General features: G+C 55.0%; 2 protein-coding genes across 2 annotated transcripts; both read left to right on the top strand.

The window, feature by feature from the left end:
* Nucleotides 1-474: 474 nt before the first annotated feature.
* Nucleotides 475-10752, top strand: XKRX (XK related X-linked). Its single transcript, XM_075007994.1, has 3 exons — nt 475-1362; nt 4428-4687; nt 9235-10752. The coding sequence occupies exons 1-3, from the start codon at nt 1028-1030 to the stop codon at nt 9978-9980; spliced, it is 1341 nt and encodes a 446-aa protein (XP_074864095.1). The 5' UTR covers nt 475-1027; the 3' UTR covers nt 9981-10752.
* A 4116-nt stretch (nt 10753-14868) lies between these two features.
* On the top strand, nt 14869-25136 carry NOX1 (NADPH oxidase 1). Its single transcript, XM_075007615.1, has 13 exons — nt 14869-15905; nt 18099-18190; nt 19288-19398; nt 20322-20406; nt 20856-21001; nt 21130-21311; nt 21615-21750; nt 22562-22654; nt 22865-23100; nt 23227-23389; nt 23635-23781; nt 24078-24202; nt 24512-25136. Exons 1-13 carry the CDS (start codon nt 15857-15859, stop codon nt 24636-24638), a joined length of 1692 nt encoding a protein of 563 aa, XP_074863716.1. The 5' UTR covers nt 14869-15856; the 3' UTR covers nt 24639-25136.
* The last annotated feature ends 3 nt before the right edge of the window (nt 25137-25139 follow it).

The following is a 25139-nucleotide window of genomic DNA, read 5'->3' as shown; positions in this document are numbered from 1 at the left end:
CAGAGGGGTCGCCCTGTCGGGAGGGAGCTTTGCCAAAAAACAAGCAGGCCTGGAGCGCCTCAAAGAGGAACACGGTGATTCATTAGCTCCTGAGCTTTGACCCATTCGGGTCTTACCCACGAAAGCTCAGGAGCTAATGAATCACCGTGTTCCTCTTTGAGGCGCTCCAGGCCTGCTTGTGTGAGATCTGATGGTTTCAGTGGCTGGGCTGGAGAGGGGAGGAATGGAGCCCCCGGGGTGGGCGTGCAGGGCGGGCGCAGGCTGAATGCAGCGCCCCCTCCGCCGGGCGGGGCGGGGCCACACGCCACCAGGCTCACGTGGGGCGGGACTTTGCGCCGCTCCCTCCGCACGCCCCTGGGAGGCGCCCTGGCGGCCGAGCCCCGTCCGGAGCCCGACGGGCGCTAGGACCCGGGGGCCGGCGCGCGGAGGCGCTCACACCTGCTCGGCCTCGTCAGCCGGGGCAGCGCGTGCGCCCGCTCCCCGCCCCGTTCCCACGCGGGGCCGCCCGCCCGCCCGCTCGGCGCGGCTGCCAGCGGGACTCGCCGTGCACCCAGCCGGCCCGCGCCCGGCCAGGGGCAGCTGCACCGCGCCGCCTAGCACCGGTGCCCTGGAGCCGCCGGAGCGCCGGGAGCCCGGCCCCGATCCCCGCCCCGAGCAGCCCCCGCGCGGCCGCCTGGCCCTGAGTTCGCTCCTTTTCTTTCCCCACAGGGGCCGAGGCCGCCGCGGCTGTCCCCCGTCCTGGGACCGGTAGGAGCAGCCCGGCCGTGGGAGGGGCACGTTTCACCCCCTCCCACCCCGCTGTGGCGGATCCTGATGCCACCCACGCGAGACGCTGGAGCACGACTAAGGACGTGGGAGTGTCGCCCCATTGGCCCTTGTTCCCAGCTGCATCCGAGAGCGAGAGGACCACGGGGACAGGATGGCTCCTAAAGCGCCTGGGCTGAGCACGGCTAACTCATTGCTGCTTTAACCCCCCCGGCCCCGGGCTCGCGGAAGGGGAGCCTGGCTCAGCCCTGGGCTTCCCAGGATGGACAACATGTGCGAGAGCCCCATCGGGGAATGTTCTGACCCACCCCCCCTGGAAGAAAGGGCTAAGGAGCCTGCGGTGCCCCCCAAGGCAAGGCCGCCGCTCAGCATTGTCTTCTCCACCCTCCTCTTCTGTGGCGAGTGCGTGGCTGCGGGCATCCTGTGTGCCTCCTACAGTCACTCGGAGGACCACTTCTGGCTGACGCTCACCATTCTCTTCATGCTATACCCGTCCATCATAGTCCAGCTGACCCTCATTTTTGTCCACAGAGATCTGACCAGTGACAAGCCGCTGGTGTTACTGATGCACATTCTACAGCTGGGGCCTGTCATCAGGTGAGGAGCACGAATACCAACCACCCCCCTGCCCCAGAATCCTACCCGTGCCCCTGCCCCAGTGAACCAGGGCGGAGACAATCTGTTCCTGAGCTAGCCAGCCGCAAGCCGAGTCTTGTCCCAGGGACACTGTGCTGCCCAGGGAAGCTTCTTGTACAGCGTTCTCCTAGGGAGTGGTACAGTTCTCTGCCATTACAGCTCTACCCTGCTAAGAGTTATTGTTCAGACAGTGCTTTGCCAATGGAAAGCGTTGTGAGGGTTAATATTACTGTCAAGAGGGAGCCTTTGCTGGGAGTGGCTCTGGCCGTGGGTTAAGTTCTTGCCTATCCCAGTCCAGGTGGGGAAAGGTGTAAGAGCTGGGGTACATGTTAGCTACAGGTGCCAGGAGTTCAGAGTTGCTGCATTTGTTTCCCTTTTATCTTTACGCCCTGCCCAGGCAAGGCAAGAGCAGTTGTGAAAGGTGGAGCAAGCCAATGGCTCCCGCTGCCTTCCAAAAAACAGAATCTGTAACTTTGCAAAACCTCATGGGGCTGAGACCCTTCATTATCCCAAAATAGTTCCTGCTGTGCCTTTTCCGTCCCTCATCTTCCCAAGAACAGGCTCGGAGGAATACAGCCCTGGAGATTTCCTCTTCTCCTCCTCTTAACCCCAATGAACATAAGCCACAGGAGCGTCCTCCCCAGCCACCTCCTGGAAGACAGTGGCCATTGGAACCGACCCAGGCAGCTTCCCGCCCTGCCCCCCAGGCGAAATGTGTACTGTCTCCCTGGCGTGGCGTGACCTCTTCTCAGCAGCACCCAGCTCTCTAACCATGGCTCCCTTTTCGCTATCGCTTTTTGCATTTCCTGTCACCTCCGAGTGAGACTGAGACGGGGAAGTGGCCTGTGAAGGCTTTGTACTTGCAGCTCTATGGTACGGGGTGAATTCTCTTGCTGGGGCTGTTTCAGAGCTGAGGTGAGAATAAGGTGTGGTTGGGAGCCCTGTCCCAGGGGGAAGGCAGCTGTCAACTTGGGTTTGATGCTGTGGAAAGGAGGAGAGGAGGAGAGGACTGGGACAAGGAAGATAACAGGCTCGGTGCTAATGAGTCTGAGAGAACAGAAGAGTCCTTTGAGCAGGGTGACACCTGGGTTGCTGTAGCCATAGGCCCAAGGGAGAGAGGAGGTGAGCACAATAAACAAGAAGGAAAGAAGGTTAGGTCTCATTCCTGGAGAACGACAGTGATGCCTCCTTCCAGCCAGGAATGCTCCCCTCCCAGCGTGAGCTCGGCCTGCTCCAGCAGGATAACCTGTTTTCACATACCCTAGATAGCGACGCTGGCCGCATCAGAGTTCCTGAAAGAAACCATGCTTTAATGCCCAGTTTCGGTTTGCAGCTGGGCTGGGGAAAAGGCTGGGTGTGTCCCTTCCAGCCTCCCTCTGTGTGTGTGTCAGTCGCGCTGGCTCATACTTTGTCCTGGAAAACAGGCAGGTGTTCAAGTGTCTCCATGGAGTCTGGGGAAGGAGATAAGTAGGACATATGGTGCAGCTCGCTGACTCAGAGCCTTCCACTTGACAGGGAGCCCAGAACTACCCCCCTCACCCCCCCAAAAAAAAATTTGATGCTGTTAAGGCCACTTCCTCTGACAGGAAACAAAGGATGGAGGAGTATCGGGGCGAACCTCAGCCAGTGGTGCTCCAACTCTAATGGTATAACGCTGTCCTTGACTGATTAGCCAGGCATTTGAGACTTCCACCAGGAGATTTAGACAGCTATGTTACGGATAACTGTCTATTGCCAATTTAAACTGTAGTGTAACTTGCACCAGTGAGAAGACACCATCTGGAGGGCCTCTCTGATCCCACACCTTGCACCAAATACCTAACTTGTCTTGCTGCACAGCGTGTATCTGTGCGAAAGCACAGCCGCAGCTCAGCACGGGGGGATGAGGCTGCCAGGAGCCCCCCTCCATGGCAGCAGTGGAAGGCCAAATGTGGAGTACCTGTAATGCCTTCTGCTGTGATGTGTGCGGCTGTAGCAAGAGGCTCCTTGGAATGCTCGGGAGAGAGCTGCCTGCTTCATGCAGATCCTTTCCACTGAAGCCCTGGAATCCAAATCGCTGAATCTCACGTGGTTTCATTGAGTCATAAATTGGCTCGGACTCCCTGGAAATTTCTCCTTTCCAATGAATGTGGCCTCAGTTCTGAGCTTCCAGCACGTGTAATGGGGCAAGGCTCCTGTCGCATGCGCAGAGTGATGCAGAGACGAAATTCTGTCTTGGTCTGAAATATGTCAATTTCTCTCATAGCGTCAATTGCCCTGATGAGGTTTTTTACTCCTGGGCTTAGAGCACACTCGTTTCCAAGCCGAAGCCAAACACATCTAAGTGTTCTTCAGCAAACCATTTCGCTTTCTCTCATATTTAGTTCAATGCCCCGCCCCCAATGATTTTGATGAATTTGGAAGGTCATGAAAGGAAGTGAGGTTCAAAATACTGCACTGATCCTTCCGAGCAATCTAACCGGGAGTTCCAAAGAAAACCCAGTTCCAGGATATTTCAGAGGTGCGCTGTGTCAGAAGGGTGTCCAGCACTGGCAAAACCAGCCAAACAGCCGTGCCCTGCGTCCGTAGAAGGACTCACGACCTGCCCCAGCTCTTCACTTACTCTAAGGGGGGCAGTGATCACCTGGCTGAGGAGAAGATTCCAGGTTATCCGTTCCCTGGGCTGAAGTTGTTCAGACCCAGTGCATGAGGAAAGGCCATGCTGCCGGAGCTGTTGTGCTAATAGAGAGCGATGCCCTTCTTAACCTGTGTCGTCCCCCCACCCCATTGTATCCTGTTCCCTTCGAGCACTGCAGCAGAGCAAAGTGTGTTTTGGGGTGCATGTCTCCCACAAGCAAATAGAGCGCCCTGCCCCTGGTTTGTATCCAGAGGTGCCATTTGCCTTGTCGTGTCTCCCTTGCTAGTTGTCTTCTCTCTAAACTGCTTGAGTGGAATCAACACCACCCTGCAGGGGAGAATGCGGCCAAAGAGGAGCTTGTTGGGAGGGCTCAGGCTGGCTGAGTTGATGGGCTGCTTTGTCTGTGCAGGTGCATCGAGGCCCTGGTGGTTTACTGTTGCTCAGGGCAGCAGGAGGAGCCGTATGTTACCATCACGCGCAAGAAGAAGCTCAGGAAGGGCTGCGAGGTAGAGCTGGAGCAGGAGGTCGGCCACTCCGTCCGCAGGCTGGTCACGCACCGCAACGCCTTCAAGCGCATGGCCGTGATCCAGGCCTTCCTGAGCTCCACCCCCCAGCTCACACTGCAGCTGTACATCAGCATCATCGAGAAGTACATTCCCGTTGCCAGAGGTAAAGGAGGAATGGGGCAGTGTGGGGAGAGACCAGTGAGGCTCGAGGTGCAGGCCCAGACCTCTGAGTGCTTAGCCCAGCCTGTTGCGTCTGCAAACGTGCACACCGGGGCTGGAAGGCGACCACTGGTCTGCAGCACGTAGCAATGCTGCACCATGCTTTGGGAGCGCAGGTGAAGACCCAGGCAGTATCCGGACAACGTTAGAGGGGAATGCTTAGGTAGCAGGCTCAGACTTGTGGGTAACATCATCATGGAGCCCGCGAGAAGCTCCTTGGCACATAGGACAGCACACCGCTGCGTGGGGTGTGCTAGAAATCGGCGTGTGCAGCTGCGAGCTGAGTCTCCTTAGCCCTCCACAAAGGGTGGAGACAGCTGTAGTTTAGCCCCTAGTTTATTTTTCTGTGCAGGTCTTTGCTCTCTGTCAAGGAGAACAAGCCCCTCTAGGTGAGGGAAGGACGGTCTGGTGGATTGGGAACTGGGGTGGCGCCCAGAACACCTGGGTTCAGTCCTTTCTTCGCCATCTATATACTGCCCGTGTGACCTTAGGGAGTCACAGTCTACCCTGTGCTTCAGTCCCTTGGGATAATGCTTCTCTGTCCCCGGGAGAAGCTAAATCCATGCACCAGCATGAGGTGCTTTGAGAGGGTGATGCTGAAGGCCATAAAAATAGATCCCCGTCTCCACTGTGTGCAAAGAGAGAGAGGGCTCTCGCGTCTCCCTTCCCACCATGCTATGGCTGCTGTCCCCTTTGGAATCTGCTTCTGTTCCACAGCTCATCTCCCTGAGAACGGGTGTTTTTCGTCGTCGCATTTCAGTCTTCCCAGGCGGTCTGTCCTTAGATAAGTTTATGTGACTTCCATGGAAAAATAAAGTCACTGCAGCTCTTGGGATCCGGGCTAGGAAACATGAGAAACCAAAATAACCCTTAATTGAAGCTAATAGCATGAATGATCGTGCGGAAATTGGGTTTGGTGTGTTCAGTTGCTCATGCACATTGAGTACTGTGTTCAGTCATTGGCTGCTCATAAAATCTCCAGTGCAGGCTCGTTTAATAGAATTAGGGTGTGAATTTCTCTCATGGGTTGAGCCCTTTGTGCTGCAGGAAAGGGCAGGAGCAGTGTAAAGAGGCCCTAACTATCTTGCTTCCAGCACGGAACAATTCTCCTGGTGGAGACTCCCTCCCTGCACCCCATGGCAAGTCCTGGCGCAGAGGGTTTGTGGGGACAGGTGGGGTGTGCCATGTGAGGTCATAGCTAGCAGCACTGGGGCGATTTTGGGGTCCCTAGGGTGACTCCCAGAGCTGTCTACACCAGCGTAACCTCCTGCTGCAGTGGCCCTCCACCTTTCCAGGCTGCTGTACTCATTTCAGGAGCCCAATTTGTCATACACCCCCCCAAATAAATACACCTCACCTTAAAAACAACTGGCTTACAAAATCAGACCTCAAAATACACCAGTGTCCCAGTCCGCTCATAGTGGAAGATGGCTTCCTTTCTCATTGTTCCCATGCAATCATAAAATAAATCATTTGGAACAGAAATATGGTGCTTACATTTCAGCGGCTAGGAGAGAGGCTGTGGCCACACTCAGCCAAAACTTTGAAATGCCCAAGCTAATGGTCAAATGGAGGAATACTAATGAGGTGCTGGAATGAATATTCAGCATCTCATTAGCATGCTGCCAGCTGTGGCGCTTCTGGAAGTGCCGTTTTCAAACGTGTGTGGCTCAGCTATGGGGGGGTCCTTTTTGATAGGACCCCACACATTTTGAAATCCCCTTATTCCTATCAGCTGGCAGGAATAAGGGAATTTCGAAATGTGCGGGGTCCTTTCAAAAAGGACCCCTGTATAGCCGAGCCGCGCACGTTCGAAAGAAGCACTTTTCAAGCGCTGGGGCTGGCAGCATGCTAATGAGGCACTGAATATTCATTTCAGCGCTTCATTAATATTCCTCCATTTGGCCATTAGCAGGGCCATTTTGAAGTTTTGGCCGAGTGTGGCCGCAGCACAGAGCCATGTGAGCAAGCCGGTGTATGAAATTTTAGTTTGTCCTGCGGGGGCTATTGCTTTTCATGTAGCCTGGTGTAAAACAAGACAAATATCAAGATGAGCTGATGTGTCCCCGGCATACTACTGGCTACGGAGACAGGTACACACCGCCCTGGAGGAGAACCCCTGTACTAATGCACCTGGGATATACAAGTGCCCTTTATCACAATTTACTAGCTCGGAGGCCACCCAGCAATGTCGACAGCTGCCGTGGGACCTGGGGCGAGGTTGGAGGGGGCCTAGCACCACCACCTGGAAGGGGCGGGGCCAGTGTAGAAGGGGCGGGGCCTAGGGCATTCGGCCCTCAGTGCTGGGTCCCCAGTCCTGCCCCTCACAGCCATGTGCGGTGTGACCACAGCACTGCCACAGTAGCAGGGGCCGGAGCTCTGGGCCCCACTGAAATGCCAGGCCGGTGGGGACAATTGCTCCCTTCCCTCCCTTCCCCCTGCTTCCCCTCCCTCTGGTCGGCAGGCCTGAGATCACACGTGCCTTAAGCTGCTAAAAGCACCCCAAAGGGGTGTGAATTCGTGGGAGAATAACACCCCCTTTCCACTGACCTTCCTGGCCCTGTGCAATGGAAGGTTTCACACAATGAGTGGAGTCCCAGTCACAAGTAACGCCCCGCCCCCAGCTCCGTGGGGAGGCGGAGCAGATTATTCGTACGGCCCAGAAAGACGCTCTCCTTTTCCTTCGCCGCGGCCCTGCCAGTGCATTCCTGCCCAGTCTCTCTCTCGCTTTAGAACAGGCCGGGTCCCGCTCTGTGATCCAGGCGCCGCGGGGAACTTGCTGGTGGTTCATGGAGGGCTGGCTAGCCAGCTTGCGCTGCCTGCCTTCCTTGGGGCACAGCTCAAAGCACCTCCCCTTCTGTGCGTAAGCCAGTGCCGTAGTTGCCTGGGGAGCCTGGGTGATATTGAATGGGAGGGAGGCGTCCTGCAGCAAGGTGCGAGCCAGGCTCTGAAAACATTTGGGGAGTGCTGGAGTAGAACCTGTGGCTGTATCTGCACCAGAGGCAGGCACGTAACCCTAGCTCAGGGGTTTGCCTAGAGAGCGTGTCTGCATGCCAGCTTGAATCTACACACTGCAGTAGCAAATACGTTGTTTGCTCTTTACACCCGAGGTCCGAAGCAATTTTCCTTTCTGCCTGCAGCCCGGCTTCCCTGTGCAGGTTGAACTCCAGCGAGCAGCTACATTTCCTGCGTATAAAGGCTGACTTCATAACGTAGACAGCAAAGCTCACATCTCCCTCGTGTTCTGCTGCACATGGAGATCGTAGTGGCTGATCCTTTGCCCGGCTGCTGCTGAAACATGAGACAAAGTGGCTCCCAGGACATTAGTCATTAAACAAGAGTGGGCAGGGACTTGCTTAACTGAATCTCTCTGAGCAGAATCCGTGTCAGAGATTGCCCTGTGGCGAGGCTGCAAACAGGTTCTTGCCTGGTCTGGAGCAGTGTTAGGTGTGGGTGCCAGCTGTCCTAGCGGGAACTGTGTCTGCTGACTGATTCCAGTGCCGGTCCAGTTTGGACAGGGCCTGGGTGGCTCAGAGTTGTACAGACAGACGCAGGGAATGGGGCCAAGTAGGATTCACGACTGGCCTGCAGCCTGTCCTGCTTGCTACGGCACTGACTGTCTAGGCACTAACACTACCTGGTTCCCATTGCATCTGAGCACCTGGGCTCACTTAGAACCAGGTCTTGTGCAGTCAGCAAAGCCATGATTCTTGGGGAGGAGAGCAGCCAGGCTGTGCACGAGGGGCTTCCTCATCCATTACTAGCACAAGGCAGGTCTAAGCTGAACAGGTGTCAAGGGCAGACTTTAACTCTGAGGTCTGAGGTTGAATTCAGACCTAGCCAGTGCAGGGCCAGCCAGGGCTCTGGAGCTGTTGGCGTCTGGGCTCAGTTGACGTGAGTGAGATGGGTTTGGTAGCTGTCTGAATTAATAAGGTGGGGTGGGCGTGGGGGTACAGTAACCTCCTGCTGAGTCCCCACTTAGCCTGCGGAGAAGAAGGACTGGAAATGTTCCCATGGACTCTGGACCAAAGAGGTCTGAGATGCAGGCAGGAGCGAGAGAGCGCCTTGCTGGGGCGGCTGTAGGGCACACAGGACACACCGTCCTCACCAGGCCCTGTTCTCGGCTGGGACATTCCTTTCCCATTTGGGATCTGCAGCTAACCAGACTGTTGCTGTCCCTCACCTGCAGCTGCCTGCCCCAAGCTGTTCCTCCGCCTGCTCCTAGCCTGCTCCCAGGTGAACAGTGGCAGTTCCAAGTCCCAGCTCCCACCCTGCAGGAGCTACCAGCCCCATCCTGGCTTGACTGGCCATGAGCTGTTCCTCCCCGGTGTCGAGTCCAAGCCCTTGCCCACTCCAAGACCCTTGTGCCTTACCCAGGGGCTGCCTGGAGAGTGGGGAAGAGAGGAAGCCATGGGTTAGAGCAGCACGTGTGGATTGCTCTGTGTAATCCTCTAACCACCCACAGTCACTCCTTCCTTTCCTCCCCTGCAGCAGTCCTGATGGGCATCTGCCTGGTCTCGGTTACCTATGGGGCGCTGATCTGCAACATCCTGGCCATCCAAATAAAATACGACGACTACAAGATCCAGCTGCGGCCGCTGGCTTTCATCTGTATCGTGCTGTGGCGCAGCCTGGAGATCTCCACCCGCGTGGCCATCCTGGTTCTCTTCTGCAGCGTCTTCAAGCACTGGGTCATCCCCATTGTCCTGGCCAACCTGCTGATCCTCTTCTTCCTGCCGTGGGTGCAGTTCTGGCGGAGCGGCGCCCAGCTGCCCGACAACGTGGAGAAGAACTTCAGCCGGGTGGGCACCGTGGTGGTGCTCTGCACTGTCACCCTGCTCTACGCCGGCATCAACATATTCTGCTGGTCAGCCGTACAGCTGAAGCTGGCCGACCGGGACCTGATAGACAAGGCACAGAACTGGGGCCGGTTAGCCGCGTACTACGCAGTGCGGCTGGCGGAGAACGCCGTCCTGGTTGTCCTCTGGTACCTCTTCAAGACGGACGTCTTCGAGTACGTCTGTGCCCCGCTGCTGGTGCTGCAGCTGCTGGTGGGCTACTGCCTGGCCATCTTCTTCATGCTCGTCTTCTTCCAGTACCTGCACCCGTGCCGCCAGCTCTTCCAGCACAACGTCTCGGACTTCCTGCACTGCGTCTGCTGCCAGCAGAGGGCGACGCTCAGGCGCCCAGAACTCGATGCGCCCTGCGAGCCAGGTGTGAGGCACAGCATCGTCTGATGTGCCCGGCCGAGGGAGGGGCGGGGCGGGCCCGAACGACAAACGAGGCAGTCGCTGATGCCGGTGACGGAGAGCAAGCCGTGTCTCGCTGCGACACGGGGCTGTTTGCAGACCGCGGGGGGAGGGCAGACAGTCAGCAAAGCTATGATTGAGGCAGGTGGGGGGCAGCCAGGCTGTGGCCGAGGGCCCTCATCACTAGCACAGAGCCGGTCTGAGCCGAACAGGCACCAGGACGGGATTCTCCCGGGGCGCTCGCCCTGCAGATCTCGGTACTCTGGTGTCAAGGGGGCCTGGGGCCCCACTGCAGGCTGTGACGGGGAGAGGAGCATCCCACCTTTCCGCGCTCTGCTCCTGCTGTGCGCGGAGGCGTCCAGCTGAAGGGACCAGGTCAGTCTCCATTACGACAGCCACCCCGCAGGAGTGGAGGGCACGTTCATCCCCAACCCACCTCCTAATGGGTCAGGAGAGCCCAGAGCTCCGTTCCCCACCAACACACCGTCAGTTTAACAATGCAACTGGGGCCACCCTCTGCTACCCTGAAAGGAGGTTTCTGTCTCCCAGTGAGTCCGGGCATCCGTGGGCACCACTGCTGTCCCGTCCCATTGCACGACGCTGCATTTCTGAGCTGTGTCCATGATTGTGCCCTGCCTCCCCTTTCCCAGTGTCCTCTCACTGGTTATTGCTGTAGCTACGTGGAACTCAACGAGGGATGAAGCTTGAAGTTGACCTGGTGGGAAACGTTGTGTGTTTTAAAGAACTTGATGTCACTTTGGCTCTGGCCTCTCTGTCTCTTCTTGTTTTCTGTGGGCGGCGTGACGGGGTTGGGTTTGAAAAGGCTCAGGGTGCCGGCGATTCCTGCTCAGGGGCAGAGATCGGGGGAATTTTCCTCCTCCATTTTCCTGTTCAGCAGGGCCCCTGTTAACTGTGCTTGTTCTCTTCTCTGCGGGATTGTTTGCTGGGTAAGTTACATCCCCAGGCGAGTCCAGACTGGACACTTGGCCCAGCTCCAAGACCTCAGCCTGAAAGGCCCCAGACTCTGGGGAAGTCTGGCTTCCAAATTCCCTCAGTTCCACCTCCGGCTGCAAGGCTCTGTTACCTGCTTCCCTGCACTGGCTGTGTGCTAAGCCAGTCTCTGGAGGGAAGTGCTCCCTCGTCGGGGAGAAGCGGGGGAATGCAGCCTCATGCTTGCAGTAGAGTCGGGAACATTCCTGCAGTGTTAACGTGAATGTCCCTGGCCCAGCGGAGAAGTTGGTGACCAGGTGGCCAGCGTGGTGACCAGTCCAGGAGTTGGTGACCAGGTGGCCACATGTCATGCCTCTGAGCACTTCTTCCAGCACAGAGGTCTCATCTAAGATACTCGGCGGGGTAGGCCTCAGCCGAGGCAGCAGCGGTCCTGGAAGCCGGAGTAAGTCTGAGGCAATGCCCTGCTGGCATTAGAGCAGTGGTTCTCAAACCTCATTGCACCATGACTCCCTTCTGACAGCACACGTTACTACACGACCCCAGGAGTGGGACCACAGCCTGAGCACAGCTGAGCCCTGCCACCCCTGGGTGGGGGGGGCCATCGAAGCCTGAGCCTCACCACCCCACGTGTGCGTGTGGCGGGCAAAGCTCAAGCAAAGCAGGCAGTGGGGCTCAGGTCCCAGCAAGTCTAATGCCAGCCCAGGTGATTCCTTTTTAATGGCGATCTGGGCTGGGGCCCTGCTCCGGCCTGAGAACCGCTGCGCTAGAGCTCTGCAAGCGGAGGACGGCGTTACACCCTGCTGCTCCCTGGTCGTGGGGCTCTTCCCAGCACTCTGAATAGCAGCCCTTGAATCTGCCCAGACAGCTGGTGGGCCTTGCAAATGTAACCCAAACAGAGGCACCGCCAGGAGAGCGCCAGGGACAGCAGAGCCGAGCTCTTATTCTCTGCCCTGGCTGTGGCCAGTGAAGCTTTGCTGTTGGGGGTCACGGGCAGGTGAGATGTTTCTCCCATGAGAGGGCAATACCAGTAACACCAGGAGAGCTGAGCCAGGCAGGAAATTTCTCCCTGCACGTACAGTAACGTGGAGAGCCCTGGAGGGAAGTGTTGCTACAGCAGGGTGTGGAGGAATTGCTAACCGGCCTAACCTGTTCCTCTGAGCACGCTGAGAGCCCAGTGCAGGCAGCTGGGTGCTGCACCGAGCTATCCTGACGCCTGGCTCAGCCTTGGGTGAGGGGCCGCGTCTCAGCTGCGGGAAGGCCAGAGACGGCAGACTTTGTTCCAGAGAAGCCAGCCCAGCTTGGAGAAGGCCGATTAGCCGATGGGGCCGGAGCTCTCCCAGAGACTAGGGAGACTTGCTAATTACAAGTGTCAGAGGGGCGGCCCTGTTAGTCTGTAGCGTCGAGAACAACAAGCAGTCCTGGGGCGCCTTAGAGCCGAACAGATTTTGGAGCGTAAGCGTCTGTCTTTGCCCACGGACACGTACGCTCCAAAATATGTGTCTGTAAGGTGCCCCAGGACTGCTTGTTAATTACAGTGGCTGTCTACAGCCAGCGCTGTGCTTGGAACATCAGATCTGGGCAATGCAGACAGACGCAGCAGCAGGGAAGGAAGGCCCTGGGGGAAACGGGTCTCTGACAGGCTGGTCCCTTCCAGGGTGAATCAGTGCTCCTGGCATTACAAGCATTCATGCACCACCGCCCGTAGGCTGCCCTTCCATTGCCTGACATCCGCTGGGGGATTGGAGAGTTTAGGGTAGGTTGCTCATGCTCCCCTCAGCACGGCCTCTACCTACCCTAAACAGCTGGCCACTCAATACAAAACGCCACGGTTGTTCCGAGAGATGAAGGGACAGGGCCTGGACTTGAGCCTGCAGGGCTGCACCACGCTAAGGGTTAAGTTCCACAGCTCACATGCATTCTAATGGCCTTTCCTGCCTGCCACCCCATGTCCTGCCAAAGGCCTGGTCCACACTGGAGGTTTGCTGCGGGTAGGGGTGCCCAGCCAGGAGCACGGCGGCCATAGTGCATAGCCGGAGCGCTAAGTGGTTGTGAGAAGGCCTCTGTGCAGCCTGTGCTTACTGGAGTGCTCTCTACGCTGGGGAATTGTGCCAGCACAGCTTCACCGTCAGCTGGTCCCCGATGACTTAATCTCCAGTATAGCGGAGACCTGAGCTTCCCTGAACCTCTAAGTACAAGTGCTGGGGAGGGGAAATGGTGTCCCATGGTTACCAGCTGCCTCCCACCCAGGCAGGCCAGTCCAGCTGACAGGGTGCAGGACGCAAGGTCGAGATGGGAACAAGAGGGCACTGGCACCTAGGTGGGGAGAGAAAAGGATCAGATCCCATCACCCTCTGGCACATTCTCCCCTTCCAGAATGGGAGCAGGGGCATGCCACCGCCAAGTGGGGAGGCGGGGGTGAGGTTGGGTGAAACCAAGATTCAGCAGTGGCTCTGGCCCCTTGATAATGTCAGCTGCAGGCCAGCCATGCTCCCCCGCTGGCACCTGTGCCACAAGCAGGACTGTGATCTCAGCTGATCTGGGATTGCTCGGGGGGGGGGGGGTGGAGGGATGTGCACGCACACGCTCGAGTGGAAGGGACACTGGCCAAGCACCACACAGCAGTGAATGATGCACTGTTTCTCCAGGGAGCTTTTTGTTGTCCAATAACAACCTCCTGCATTTTGTAACTTGTTTTTTACAGTACCGCCCCCCCTCCCCCAACATGGCTCAGATCCCCATTTGTGCTGGAGGATGAACATATACAGTAGAACTTCAGTGTTACAAACGTCCGTGACCAACTGATTGGTCAACCACACCGCCTCAGTTGGAATTGGGCGTATGCAATCAGGAAGCAGCTGGGCCAAAAATAACCCCACAAACCCAGTACAGAACTGTGTTAAATTTAAACCTACTGAAAAATAAAGGGAACATCTTGGAAAAGGGTTTGACAAGGTAACATTCAGAGCTGTTTCTCTTCAATTAAGATGGTTAAAAGCCACATTTTTCCTCTGCGGAGAAACATTTCAAAGCACTGTTGAATCAATGATCAGCTGTTATGCTTCGGGAAAAACACCCGTTGTTATGTTTTGTCCAGAGTTATGAACATTTCAGTTACGAACCCCCTCCAGTCACTCCGCAGTTCTAGTGTATCTAGTAAAGGACAGTCCTTGTAGCAAAAAACTTACCATCTAACTAGTGGAGACAGAGAGGAAAAATTGCTTGTCCGAGGTGTCCCAGCTGATCAGTGACAGAGGCTGGTATAGAACCCAGGTGTCCTGCTTCCAAACCTGGTGCCCCCACCCACAGTAATCCACTTGCATGGGATCCCCCTGTCTTGATCACCATGGGCCTGATTTTTGGGACGTGCTGAGCACCCAAAGCCCCAACAGATGTCGGTAAGCCCTGCCGGTGCTCAGCCAGTGTGCGAATCAGGCACCCTGATTCTAGATGCTGATTCTAGATGCTGCTGCTGCCTGTTCCTTAGGCTAGGTAGCAGGATTAGAGATTCAGTCTGAGCCTTGCTCCCTGGGTGGCAAATTTTATGCTAACGACTAACTTAATGGAACTGTGCAGTCGGCCCCTCCCTTGTGTATTTGTTTTAATAAAATACCTGTGGCAGGGGTTGTGACAGAGGCAGAGAGAGAACAGGATTTGCCTAGCAAATAAAATTACTGAATTTGTTGCCTGCCTCCAGCAGTGCCTGCTACTTGTGGGGAAAGGTGAAAAGCTCCATAGAGCACCTGCCCAATTGTGGGAAATCCTTTCTGCAAGGAGCAGGAACAGCATCGGCCCACCTGTCTCACAACTGGACTGGTGGGAACGCCGACCACCCCCAAGGGTCAATTAGTCCTGGAATGAAACCCGCCCTGGATCCAGATGTGGACTAACTCCGCAGGGGAACATTTTTTTTGTGTGCTGTAGACACTTGTCAGTTAAGAACTAACCAAAGGCCAAACACAGTTTGGATGGAGCATTAAACAGCCACCAGTTTGGAACACGCTTCTGAGCTGCCCGAGAGCTGAAAAGCAGTGTATGCCCATTTAACAGCCAGCTCAGCCATCTAGTACTCCCATACTCTTTGTTTTCTAACAGCTATTTGGGACACCACCACCTATCCCTGCAGACAGCTAGCACCACTCTGGATCCGAGTCCAGTGATAGCTGGAGAAATTCAACTTGGCTGCAAACTCCCCATGTCAGGAGCATCTCTATGACTGGCCAAACCAAAACCCCGGACACGTGGATTTGAGCTTGCTGGTTCACACCCATTTCTGACACATATACACACAGACACCAGCCATACACATCCGCTCTCCAGTAATGCCAGCCCCAAGCCCTTAAATATCACAGTGCAGATCCCCGTAGATCATGGGCTTTTTCAAAGCAATAAACGGGGAGAGGTCTTTTAATTCATGTTTTGGTTTCTGAGCTATCCCTCCAATCACATTTTCCAGCTTTGCTTTGCACCCATGTAGGCTAAAAAAGGCATTTTTAAGTGGAAGCAGAGAATCTCTCAAGACCACCTGAATCCAGGAGCTGGAGCTTAAGGAAAAACACCGAGTATTGTGAGACTTGGCTCAATGGGTGAGACTGGTTTTGCTGCAGGTGTTTCTCAATAGAGCAGTCAGGGAGCTTTCTGTAGAATCTGAGTTTAACAAGAAGAGCGTTTTTCATTTCCTCAGTGGCAGTCCAGCAGGGAAAACCCCTGCAGCTCCATTCCGATGGGCCAGGTGAATACCTGACCTCCTGCCAAGTCTATAAAACAGGTGAAGCCAGTGAAAAGAGAGAGAGAGAGAGTCACAAGCAGATCCTGAGAGATACAGATTGAGGCTGAGAAGGCATAACATCTATCTGGACACAGAGACAGGCAGCCAGAAGACAAGAGGCAACGCCACAGATCCTGGTAGAACCTCAATGGGGAACTGGGTGGTGAACCATTGGTTTTCAGCTGTGGTGATCGTAAGTGACTCTTTACTCATATCAGTTAGAGATTCTTTCTAGACCATGAGGGACACTTTGGAAAAAAAATATCTAGCACTAGCTGGTCATGAAGAAATGGCAAATGCTACTCATTTTTATAACTACTAATAGAGTTACTGAATAAACCTGAATGAAATCCGATTTATGAACTTAAAAAGATACAGGTCTCAACTTAAGTCAAGCACTTCAGTGCACTTACTTTTAAACACAGGGATTTTATCACATGCTAAAAACAGGCTGAAAGCTGTCCTGTGTTGGGTCCTTACAAAACTCCACACCGGGGCTTGTTTGGCAGCAAAATAGATAGGTTGGCTACTTAGACAAGGCATAAACCATTAAAACAGGAAGGAAAAAGGAAAAGAATAGCATAAATCAATTGGCTTGGAACGAGTCACACCAGAAATGAATTTGGCTTGACTTTTTTTTTTAAATCTGTGTTAAAAACATAAAAATCACAGATATCTTTGTTTTGTGTTTAACTGATTAAAATCTACCACATTTATGATTCAGCAAAGAATGTATTCCTTGATCTTCACCTTTTTAGCCACTGAGGAAATATTAACAATCAGATTGTGAAATTCACAGACATTTTTGCAAAAAAGGATTAGTGAATTTCTTCTTGAAATGTTTTCCCCCATGGGAAAAGTGAACAAACAGAATCTAGTAAAAATTGAATTTTCTCTTGCCTGGGAAATTCCAATATTTTGACATCTGCTATTTTCCCTCATTGGGTGGAAAAGTCAAAATACTGAAATTTTGCACAGAATGAAAATGCTGGCAAATTTTCAGTAGAACAGAAACATTTTATTTTGATATTTTCAGTCAAACCACTGGAAATATTTCATTTTGATGTGGTGAAATAAATCGAAACCTTTTGTGTTGAGCCAGTTTGATATTAAACTGCACCAGTTCAGGGGTCTCATGCCTTCGTTCTTCCCTGAGGGCCAGGCTCCCTATCTGCAATGTATCGCCCATGATGCATCAGTTACATGGCTACCATGATGCGCCATATACTGGGGAACTGATGTACTATGGCAAAGGAAACAGTCCACAGAACAGAATGGAGGCATGAAACACAGAACAATCGCTCCACTGAAGGTGCGAAGGAAACAGTCCACAGAATAGAATGGAGACATGAAACACACAAACTATCACTCCACTGATGGTGCAAAGGAAACAGTCCACAGAACAGAATGGAGACATGAAACACACAAACTATTGCTCCATGGATGCACTGTGCAATCTTAGTGTTGAACTGACATGAAACAATAGGTTCCAACTCCATTCAATAAACCTCCATCGATCAATTTGGGTCAAACTGTCTCAAAACACGGTATTTCATTTCCATTTTGTTGGCAGAAAATTGAAACATTTCAACAAAATTTAAACATTTCTTAAGGAAAGTTTTGATTTTGTGGGAAGTATTTGTTCTTCCATTGGAAAATCATTCTGCATGAAAACTCCTGACCAGGCTGCTCACATCCAGGGTGTTGCAAATATTTGCCATTTGAAATGGAAAACTCATTCTCTGTTGGTTGGTCACTTAAGCGTCGTTTCTATATCCTGATGTGATGAGCCAACATATTACACAGTTAGAATGCTGAACGTTGTAACCAAATAATCAGAAGTGCTGCTTTTGGGAGATATTCAGACCTCAGATTTGCTTTTTGGGACTATTCACACTGATAAATCCTGGCTGTGCAAATGTTCATGGAAAGCAAAAGTAACGGAAGATTGGGGCCAAACACATTTACCTCCAGATCCGGTTTTCTCCAGGAACAGCAGCACGCCACTGAGCTCTCGCAGCTTCTACTGATCTTAGGGTCGCCATGGGACCTCAGACCATCTGGCACAAAGCGTCTCAAAGGAGGCGCCAAAAGCAGTGGGCATCTTTGAAAGCGCTGCTGTGTGGGAGCACTCTGCTCTGTAATCAGATGCAGCTATTACAGCCTGTGGGCCACATCCTCTGCTGCCTTCAGATCAGTTACGCTAGCAGCAGATCTGGCCCAGGTTAATTTGCTAGCACACTAGCATTTCCCTTTGAGGTTCACGGAATCAAGCCGGCACAATTCCTTTGTTGTCACCACCTCACCTGAGACACACCTGGTCCCAATCTGTTTAATTGTGCAAGTCTTAATTGCCATTTGACTCTCCTGTCTCCTCGCTCTCCAGGCAGCATGGCTGGGCCTGAATGTTTTCCTCTTTACATACTATTTCCTGCTGTTTGACAGAGATAAGAAGTTCTTCTACACCAGAGTGCTACTTGGGGTAAGGATGGGCTCCCTCCCTCTCCCCATCCCTCTATTTGCCAGGCAATGACTTTATCTTCCCCATCGCAGTCTGGGAGATGCGTCCTCTCCTCCCACCAGCCATTTCCTGCTGGTGCTGCTTCAAATGGACCATAAGGGGCGGCTGTTTGTAACTGTAGCACCTCTGGGATTGCATGACAGCAGCAGCCTGTCTGGTGCTGCCAGCCCACCCCTGAGAGCACTAGGAGCGGCTGATGTACTGTAGCACTCACAGCTGGTGAGCGAGGGGAGGAAAAATCTCACCCTCCTGCAGCCGTATGAAGGGCTCAGGCTCCTGCATTAAAGCCAAATGAAGTGCGATGTTTGCCGTGACAGCTGGCTACTGCAACAAGGCTGGTGGCACCTTAAAGACTCATGATTTTATTATGGCACCAGTTGCAACTCACTTCCTCAGATGCAAGAAGGGAAAGAAAAGGAAAGTAGAGGTACAGGGATGGGTGTGTGGAATCAGAGCTAATTCAATCAGGACAGATGTGGATAAAGAGGTGAGAATACCTACACTGGAAGGTGACATGGTAATGAGTGAGCCATTCCCACTCCCTACTGAGACCCAGTCTGATGGTGTCAAATTGGCAGCTGAATTCCAGCTCAGCAGTTTCACACCGCAGCCTGGTTTGAAGGTTTTTCCCCTGATGATGGCAACTTTCAAGTCCGTAACTGTGTGTCCAGGGAGGTTGATTGCTCTCCCCTGGCTTGTGTCTCTTACTATTCTCAATGACTGGTTTGGGTCCATATACTGTCATGTAGAGACTGTCCAGTCTGTCCAACGGACATGGCAGAGGGGCACTGCTGGAACACGACGCCACGTCTCGTTAGTAGATGTGCAGGTGAACAAGCCTTGAGTGGTACGGCTGAGGTGGTTAGGTCCTACGCTGGTGGTGCTAGAGCAGATGTGTGGACAGCGCTGGCAGTGGGGGTTGTTGCAGGGTAGTTTTTAAGGTGCCACTAGAACACAGTAACATGGCTACACCTGAAAGCTGGCGGCTGGTGGCCACTCGCAGTGAGACTGACCCTGGCTTTCCACATGCCCCTTCCCTCCTTCTTCTGCTTCACCAGTCTGCGCTGGCGTGGGCGCGAGCATCTGCCAAATGCCTGAACTTTAACAGCATGCTGATTCTGTTACCGGTGTGTCGCAACCTGCTCTCCTTCCTGAGGGGCACCTGCTCGGTAAGCGACCAGCCCTGCCCGCCCCGGCTCCCCTTCCCAAGGCACAAACACCCACACTGGGGCCCCGTTCTGGGCTCAGCTGGGACTCCTGGCTCGCCACACCCAATACGGCCACCCCCAAGTGACACGGCTGGGAGCCAGAGTCTGAACAGGTGGGAGAGTGGCCCCCACAGTCCTTTACAAATACTGTGCTCGTTGGGCGGAGATCAGCGCTCCTGCCCCGCTCCCACATGTCCAGGGGAGGAGGTTGCTGCCCCTGGCACAGGCTTTCCAGCATCGCCCCAAGCTCACAGGTCTCATTATTTGTGTGCTCCCTCCCTCAGTACAGCAATAATTGTCCCCCAGCCCTGCTCCTTGCCCCCCTTTGCACCTGTTCTTCCTGAAGCTCCAGCCTCTTCTCCCGGGCCTGGGGGCTGCTTCAGATTCCCCTCCTCCCTGGTCCTGGGCCAAAAGGGGCAGCTTCAGAGGCTCTCTGGGCCGGGTGCTGCAGGGAGGGGATGTGGACCAGCCCGACCCACAAGCTGGCAGGGAGTGGGGGCAGGGAACAGACTGACCCATGGCTTGTGGGGGAGGGTAACGCTCCCTCTCTCTCGCCGCCCTTCCCAAGGGGGTTCTGGCTCGCGAGGGCAGGGGGAGGGCTCCAAGTGCCTCCTGTGTCAGCACCGCTTGGACGCTTCCCTCAGGAGGCAGAGTAGGAGGGCAAGCCACCAGTCACGGGGGGGAATGCTAGTGCCAGTGCCCAGCTGGCTGCATCCCCTCATTGGCTACAGCTGATGCAGCCTGTGCTTGGCCGTGTCCTTGTGCCTGCTTGCCCTTGCCTGGGACCCCTCTGCCCTGTATAGGGAGGGGGAACCCCTGCCCCTCACATCCCCACGGCCTGGCAGCAGCCCCCATTTGCTGACCCGTTCCTCTCCGCCCGGCAGTGCTGCAGGCGCACAATGAGGAAGCAGCTGGACCACAACCTCACCTTCCACAAGCTGGTGGCCTACACGATCGCCCTGTTCACAGGTAACGGGCACCCGTCGCTCAGTACAGGCAACCGCGGCCCCGGCTGACTCAGGCTCCCCATCCCACAGTGAGCACACGCCCTGGCCCCAGCCGCCAGGGGACTGCCGATCAGGGGCCGAGCTCGGTCTCCAGGTGGCGAGCGTGGATTTCATGTCCCAGAGGGCAACGGGGCAGGGCCTTGCCCTTTTCACTGCAGCCTGGGCTGTCCTGAATTGCAGCAGCTCTCTGGGTGTACGTCCACACACCAGTTAAACATCTATGCCACGCTGGGGTCAGCTGACTTGGGTTCCTAGGGCTTGGCTTGCAGGCCCCGTGACCGCTGTGCACGTGCTCCGGGGGGCGGGTCCCAGCAGGTTTTAGTTCCACAGCTGAGACGGCTAAGCCAGGCCAGCGCCACAGGCCTTTTATTCCAGCGTGCGCACGCTCCAATCTCTGCCTGTGATGTTCAGCTGTTCACATCATCGCCCACCTGTGTAACTTCGAGTGGTACAACGCCAGCCAACAAGCTGCGGACGGGAGCCTCCCCGCCATCCTCTCCGACCTGCACCAAGACGCCAGTAACAAGTGGCTAAACCCCATCCGCTCCAACAGCACGGTGCGTGCTCAGGGCTGGCCTGGCAGGGACGAGAGCCCCGGGCCGGCTGCCCCATGTGGCAGGGCTTCATTCTGTGCTGCTTGAGACTTCAGGTGACCGTCCCCACTCCTTGCCATGTTTCCTCGCAGACTCCAGCCTACGTGACGTTCACTACCATCCCGGGCCTGACGGGCGTGATCATCACCGTGGCGCTGATCCTCATGGTCACCTCCTCCATGGAGTTCATCCGCAGGAGCTATTTTGAGGTCTTCTGGTACACGCACCATCTCTTTGTCATCTATTTCGCCGGCCTCGTCATCCACGGCATCGCGTAAGGCCCCACACAACCACCACACCTCCCTCCCAAAAGGCATCTCACTGGCAGGGCCCCTCCACCTCCCTGGCCGTCCTGCTCTCACACCACAACTCTGCTGTGCTGGGCCATCTGTCAGCCTCACCCTCCCCATACCCAGCCCTGTCCTGCCTGATTCACTCTTCCCCTTCTCCAGCCCAGGGCCCTGCTCACATGATCCCCCGTGCTAGGCCGGCGCTCCAGTCCCGAGCAGTTATGAAGGGAAAGCCGGGGGGAGGCTTGGCTGAGGAGATGGGAGGTGACATTTTTCTCCCCTCCCAGTGGTCTTGTTCGGGGGCAGATAGCAGAGAACTTAAAGGAACACGACCCTGAGCGCTGTGCGCAGGACCCCACGAGCTGGGGCAGCGATAAGAACTCCCACTGCGAAGAGCCCAAGTTCGGGAGCATCCCGGCTGAGGTGAGCGTCCTTCCGGCGCAGACGCTCGCTAACAGGCCGCCCTGAGCCGACAGACCCCTTGTCCCGTCAGGAGAGTGCACTGTAGCCCCAGCACTCCACTGTCCATGGAGTGATGGGAGAGGAGATCTCTGACCCTCCTAATTTAGTCCCTTCCTGCTGCTCACTTCTCCCTACAGAACGAGCTCCCTCCCTGCTGTGTACCTGTCCCCTCAGCCCTGCTCCACTACCCAGCGCCTCCTGCAGAGACCTTCCCTCCCCCAGAAATGCACTCGTGGCCAACCCACCTCTTCCCTGATGGTTCCCTGCCTCACGGGGTGGGAGGGGACTAGCTGCAGCACGGCCGAAGGACAAAAGTCTCTGGCAAGAGCAGCTCCAAGCCACTGTGCTGGGGTAGCCCTCAGTGGCGTCCACCTGGGCAGGAGCCAGTTCGCAAAAGGCTAAGAGGTGACGGTAGGGACAACACACAGGGCCAATCTGCTCCAGCAGGTCTGACAGTAGGGAAGGGGGCAGACTGTATGGCTGCTGGCAGGGACAATGCCCGAGCAATGGCTCTCGCCCTCTGCACAATGACGGGTGCAATGCGAGCACCTGAATGAGAGTGGATGGCCACTGCTCGGTAGGTATAAGGTACTCCTGCCAATTCTGGTGCCCACGCCTCTTCCCTCGCAAAGACACTTCCCAACCCATTAGGCAGGAGTGTTCAATCTGGGACTCTCTGTGAAGGGACTTCGGTGCCAAACCTCCCCAGCCCCATCGGCTCTGCTGGAGATGCAGGATGCTCACGTCCAGTTCCTTGCTTCTGTCTCCCCAGTCCTGGCAGTGGGTGCTGGGCCCAATCCTTCTCTACGTCTTTGAGCGGCTCTTACGCTTTTGGCGGTCTCAGCAGAGGGTCGTGGTTACAAAGGTAAGGGCACAGCCAGGAGCAGCCTCTCCTGGGGGTAGAAGCACTGCCTATGGGGGTCCTAACCACTCCCCTCCCAGTCTTTCCCAGCAGGCATTCCCTGTGTGGGGAGCTCTCTGCTGCCAGGGCTCAGCCTGGCACCATAAGGAGCGGTGTAGCTGGAGTGGCAGCTGGGGACTGCCCTGATGCCTTGTGGCTGTGCCTTTCCCGCAGGCTGTCATGCACCCGTCAAAGGTGTTGGAACTCCAAATGCACAAGAAGGGCTTCAGCATGGAAGTGGGCCAGTACATCTTCATCAACTGCCCCTCCGTCTCGCACCTGGAGTGGCATCCTTTCACCCTGACCTCTGCCCCAGAGGAAGAGTTCTTCTCCATCCACATCCGGGCAGCAGGGGATTGGACGGAGAAGCTGATTGACACCTTTCAGCAGCAGAAACCAAAGACCCCCAGGTAGGCGAGGGCAGCATTAGAAGGAGGGAGCCAACAGAACACAACCCTGGGGAAGAGTTTTGTGAGCCGAGAGGATGCAGGAAGGCTGGGTCTACCCCTTACCCGCGTCTTGCCTCGCTTCTGCAGGATAGAGGTGGATGGCCCCTTTGGCACGGCCAGCGAAGATGTGTTCCAGTACGAGGTTGCCATGCTGGTGGGGGCAGGGATCGGGGTCACGCCCTTCGCCTCTGTACTGAAATCAATCTGGTACAAGTTCCAGCACGCGGACCAGCATCTCAAAACCAAAAAGGTAAGTGGTGCAGTGGGGAAAGGCTGGTCCTGCAGCTGCCTGTCCCACCTCAAGCCCCATCTGGCTCTTGTGCATCCTTACGGTGCATCTTCCCACAGCTTTGGCCAAGTCTATGAAGCTGCAGCCTTCCCAGTGAATCATCCTTATGGTGATGGACTCTCTCCTCTGCTCTCCCCCAGTGAACTGTGCACAGCTCTCCCATGCTCAGTAACCTCTCTCTTACTCTTTGTGCTGTGGGGTCCCAGATCTACTTCTACTGGCTCTGCCGGGATACAGGGGCATTTGCCTGGTTCAATGACCTGCTAGCCTCCCTGGAGCAAGAAATGGAGGAATCCGGCAAAGCAAGTTTCCTGAACTACAAACTCTTCCTCACTGGCTGGGACAACAGCATTGTAAGTCACAAAGACCTCATGGTCCTGCTGACAGACGTATCACACTCTAGAAGGGGCTGAACATGGGACAAATGTCACGAAGCGAGGGTTGGGGAGGACGTGAGAGCACCATGTTCAAGGCTAGACAAGAGGAAAAAAGGCACCGGAATGGACATTCAGCCTTTTAAGCCATCAGGAAGGGTGGTAGCTGCTGAGGCCAATGTCTCATGAGTGAGGTTTCCTGAAGCCCAGGGGCTGGGTTCCAGACATTAGTAGGATGGCTGCCTGTTCTCACTGCTCATCTCCTGCAATTTTAGGCTGGCCATGCAGCCATCAACTTTGATAACAACACAGATGTGGTAACGGGCCTCAAACAGAAAACATCCTTTGGGAGACCCATGTGGAGCACTGAGTTCTCTGCTGTCGCAACTGCCCACCCCCGGTGAGTGTCTGGTGCCCAGCAGGCCAGGTTGCTAGAGCGTCTCCCTCGGATGTGGTGGTGATGGGTATAAACGGTGTTAGGATTAAGCGTGCACATGGTTGCAAGAGTTCCCCGGACCTGTAAGAAAATATGTGCAATGTAATTCGTTTGGTACACAGCCCCATCAGCCATGGCCAACGAACGACAAGGATGGGACGTGTTCCAAAGATGAAGACAAGTGAAGGCCCACATGGTGAAGGGCTGAGGACTCAGCTCTCGGGTGGGCAGATTTTTTCACCCCGGTACTAAAAGATTGTTTGTTTCTTGCAGGTCTGTGGTGGGCGTGTTCCTCTGTGGGCCTGAAGCCTTGGCAAAGAGCCTACAGAAGTGCTGCCATCAGTACTCCAGCTTGGACCCTAGGAAGGTCAAATTCTACTTCAACAAAGAGAACTTCTAAGCAGCAGGAACATGGTGACCACATGGTGCTCCACAGCTTCCCAGAGCGAGCAATTATCCACTGCTGCTCCTTTTAAAACTGACTCAATGTGCCCTGAGGATGTGCTAACACTACCAGGAAATGCTGCCATTCAGCCAGAGACCGCCTGACAGAACACTGCACTCCTCCAGTGGAAGTGTCTTTGAATTTTCCATCTCGTATGTCCTTTGGTGGGGACGGGAGGGCCCTCCTTCACCAGTGGTCTCCTGTGAAGATGGACTGAAATGGATTCTGGTGGAATTAACATTATCTTCCACAGCTTGACTGTGGCACCTCCAAAGGCACTGGCGAAGGCTTGGACTGAAGATTGCACTTGATTTTGGGCATGGACGGAGGTGGGGCTTGGGGAAATCTGCTGGGGAGAAGGGCAGAGATCATTTGCAGTTGATCCACCACAAAGGAGGAAACGGGCTCCACTCAATGTTTCTGTAAATGAATATTAAAAATAAACAAAACTTGTTT

Source organism: Carettochelys insculpta, chromosome 13 (genome assembly GCF_033958435.1).
Source record: "Carettochelys insculpta isolate YL-2023 chromosome 13, ASM3395843v1, whole genome shotgun sequence".
Lineage (NCBI taxonomy): Eukaryota > Metazoa > Chordata > Testudines > Carettochelyidae > Carettochelys > Carettochelys insculpta.
Note: the sequence above shows the minus strand (reverse complement) of the source record. Positions and strands in the feature narration are given on the sequence as shown.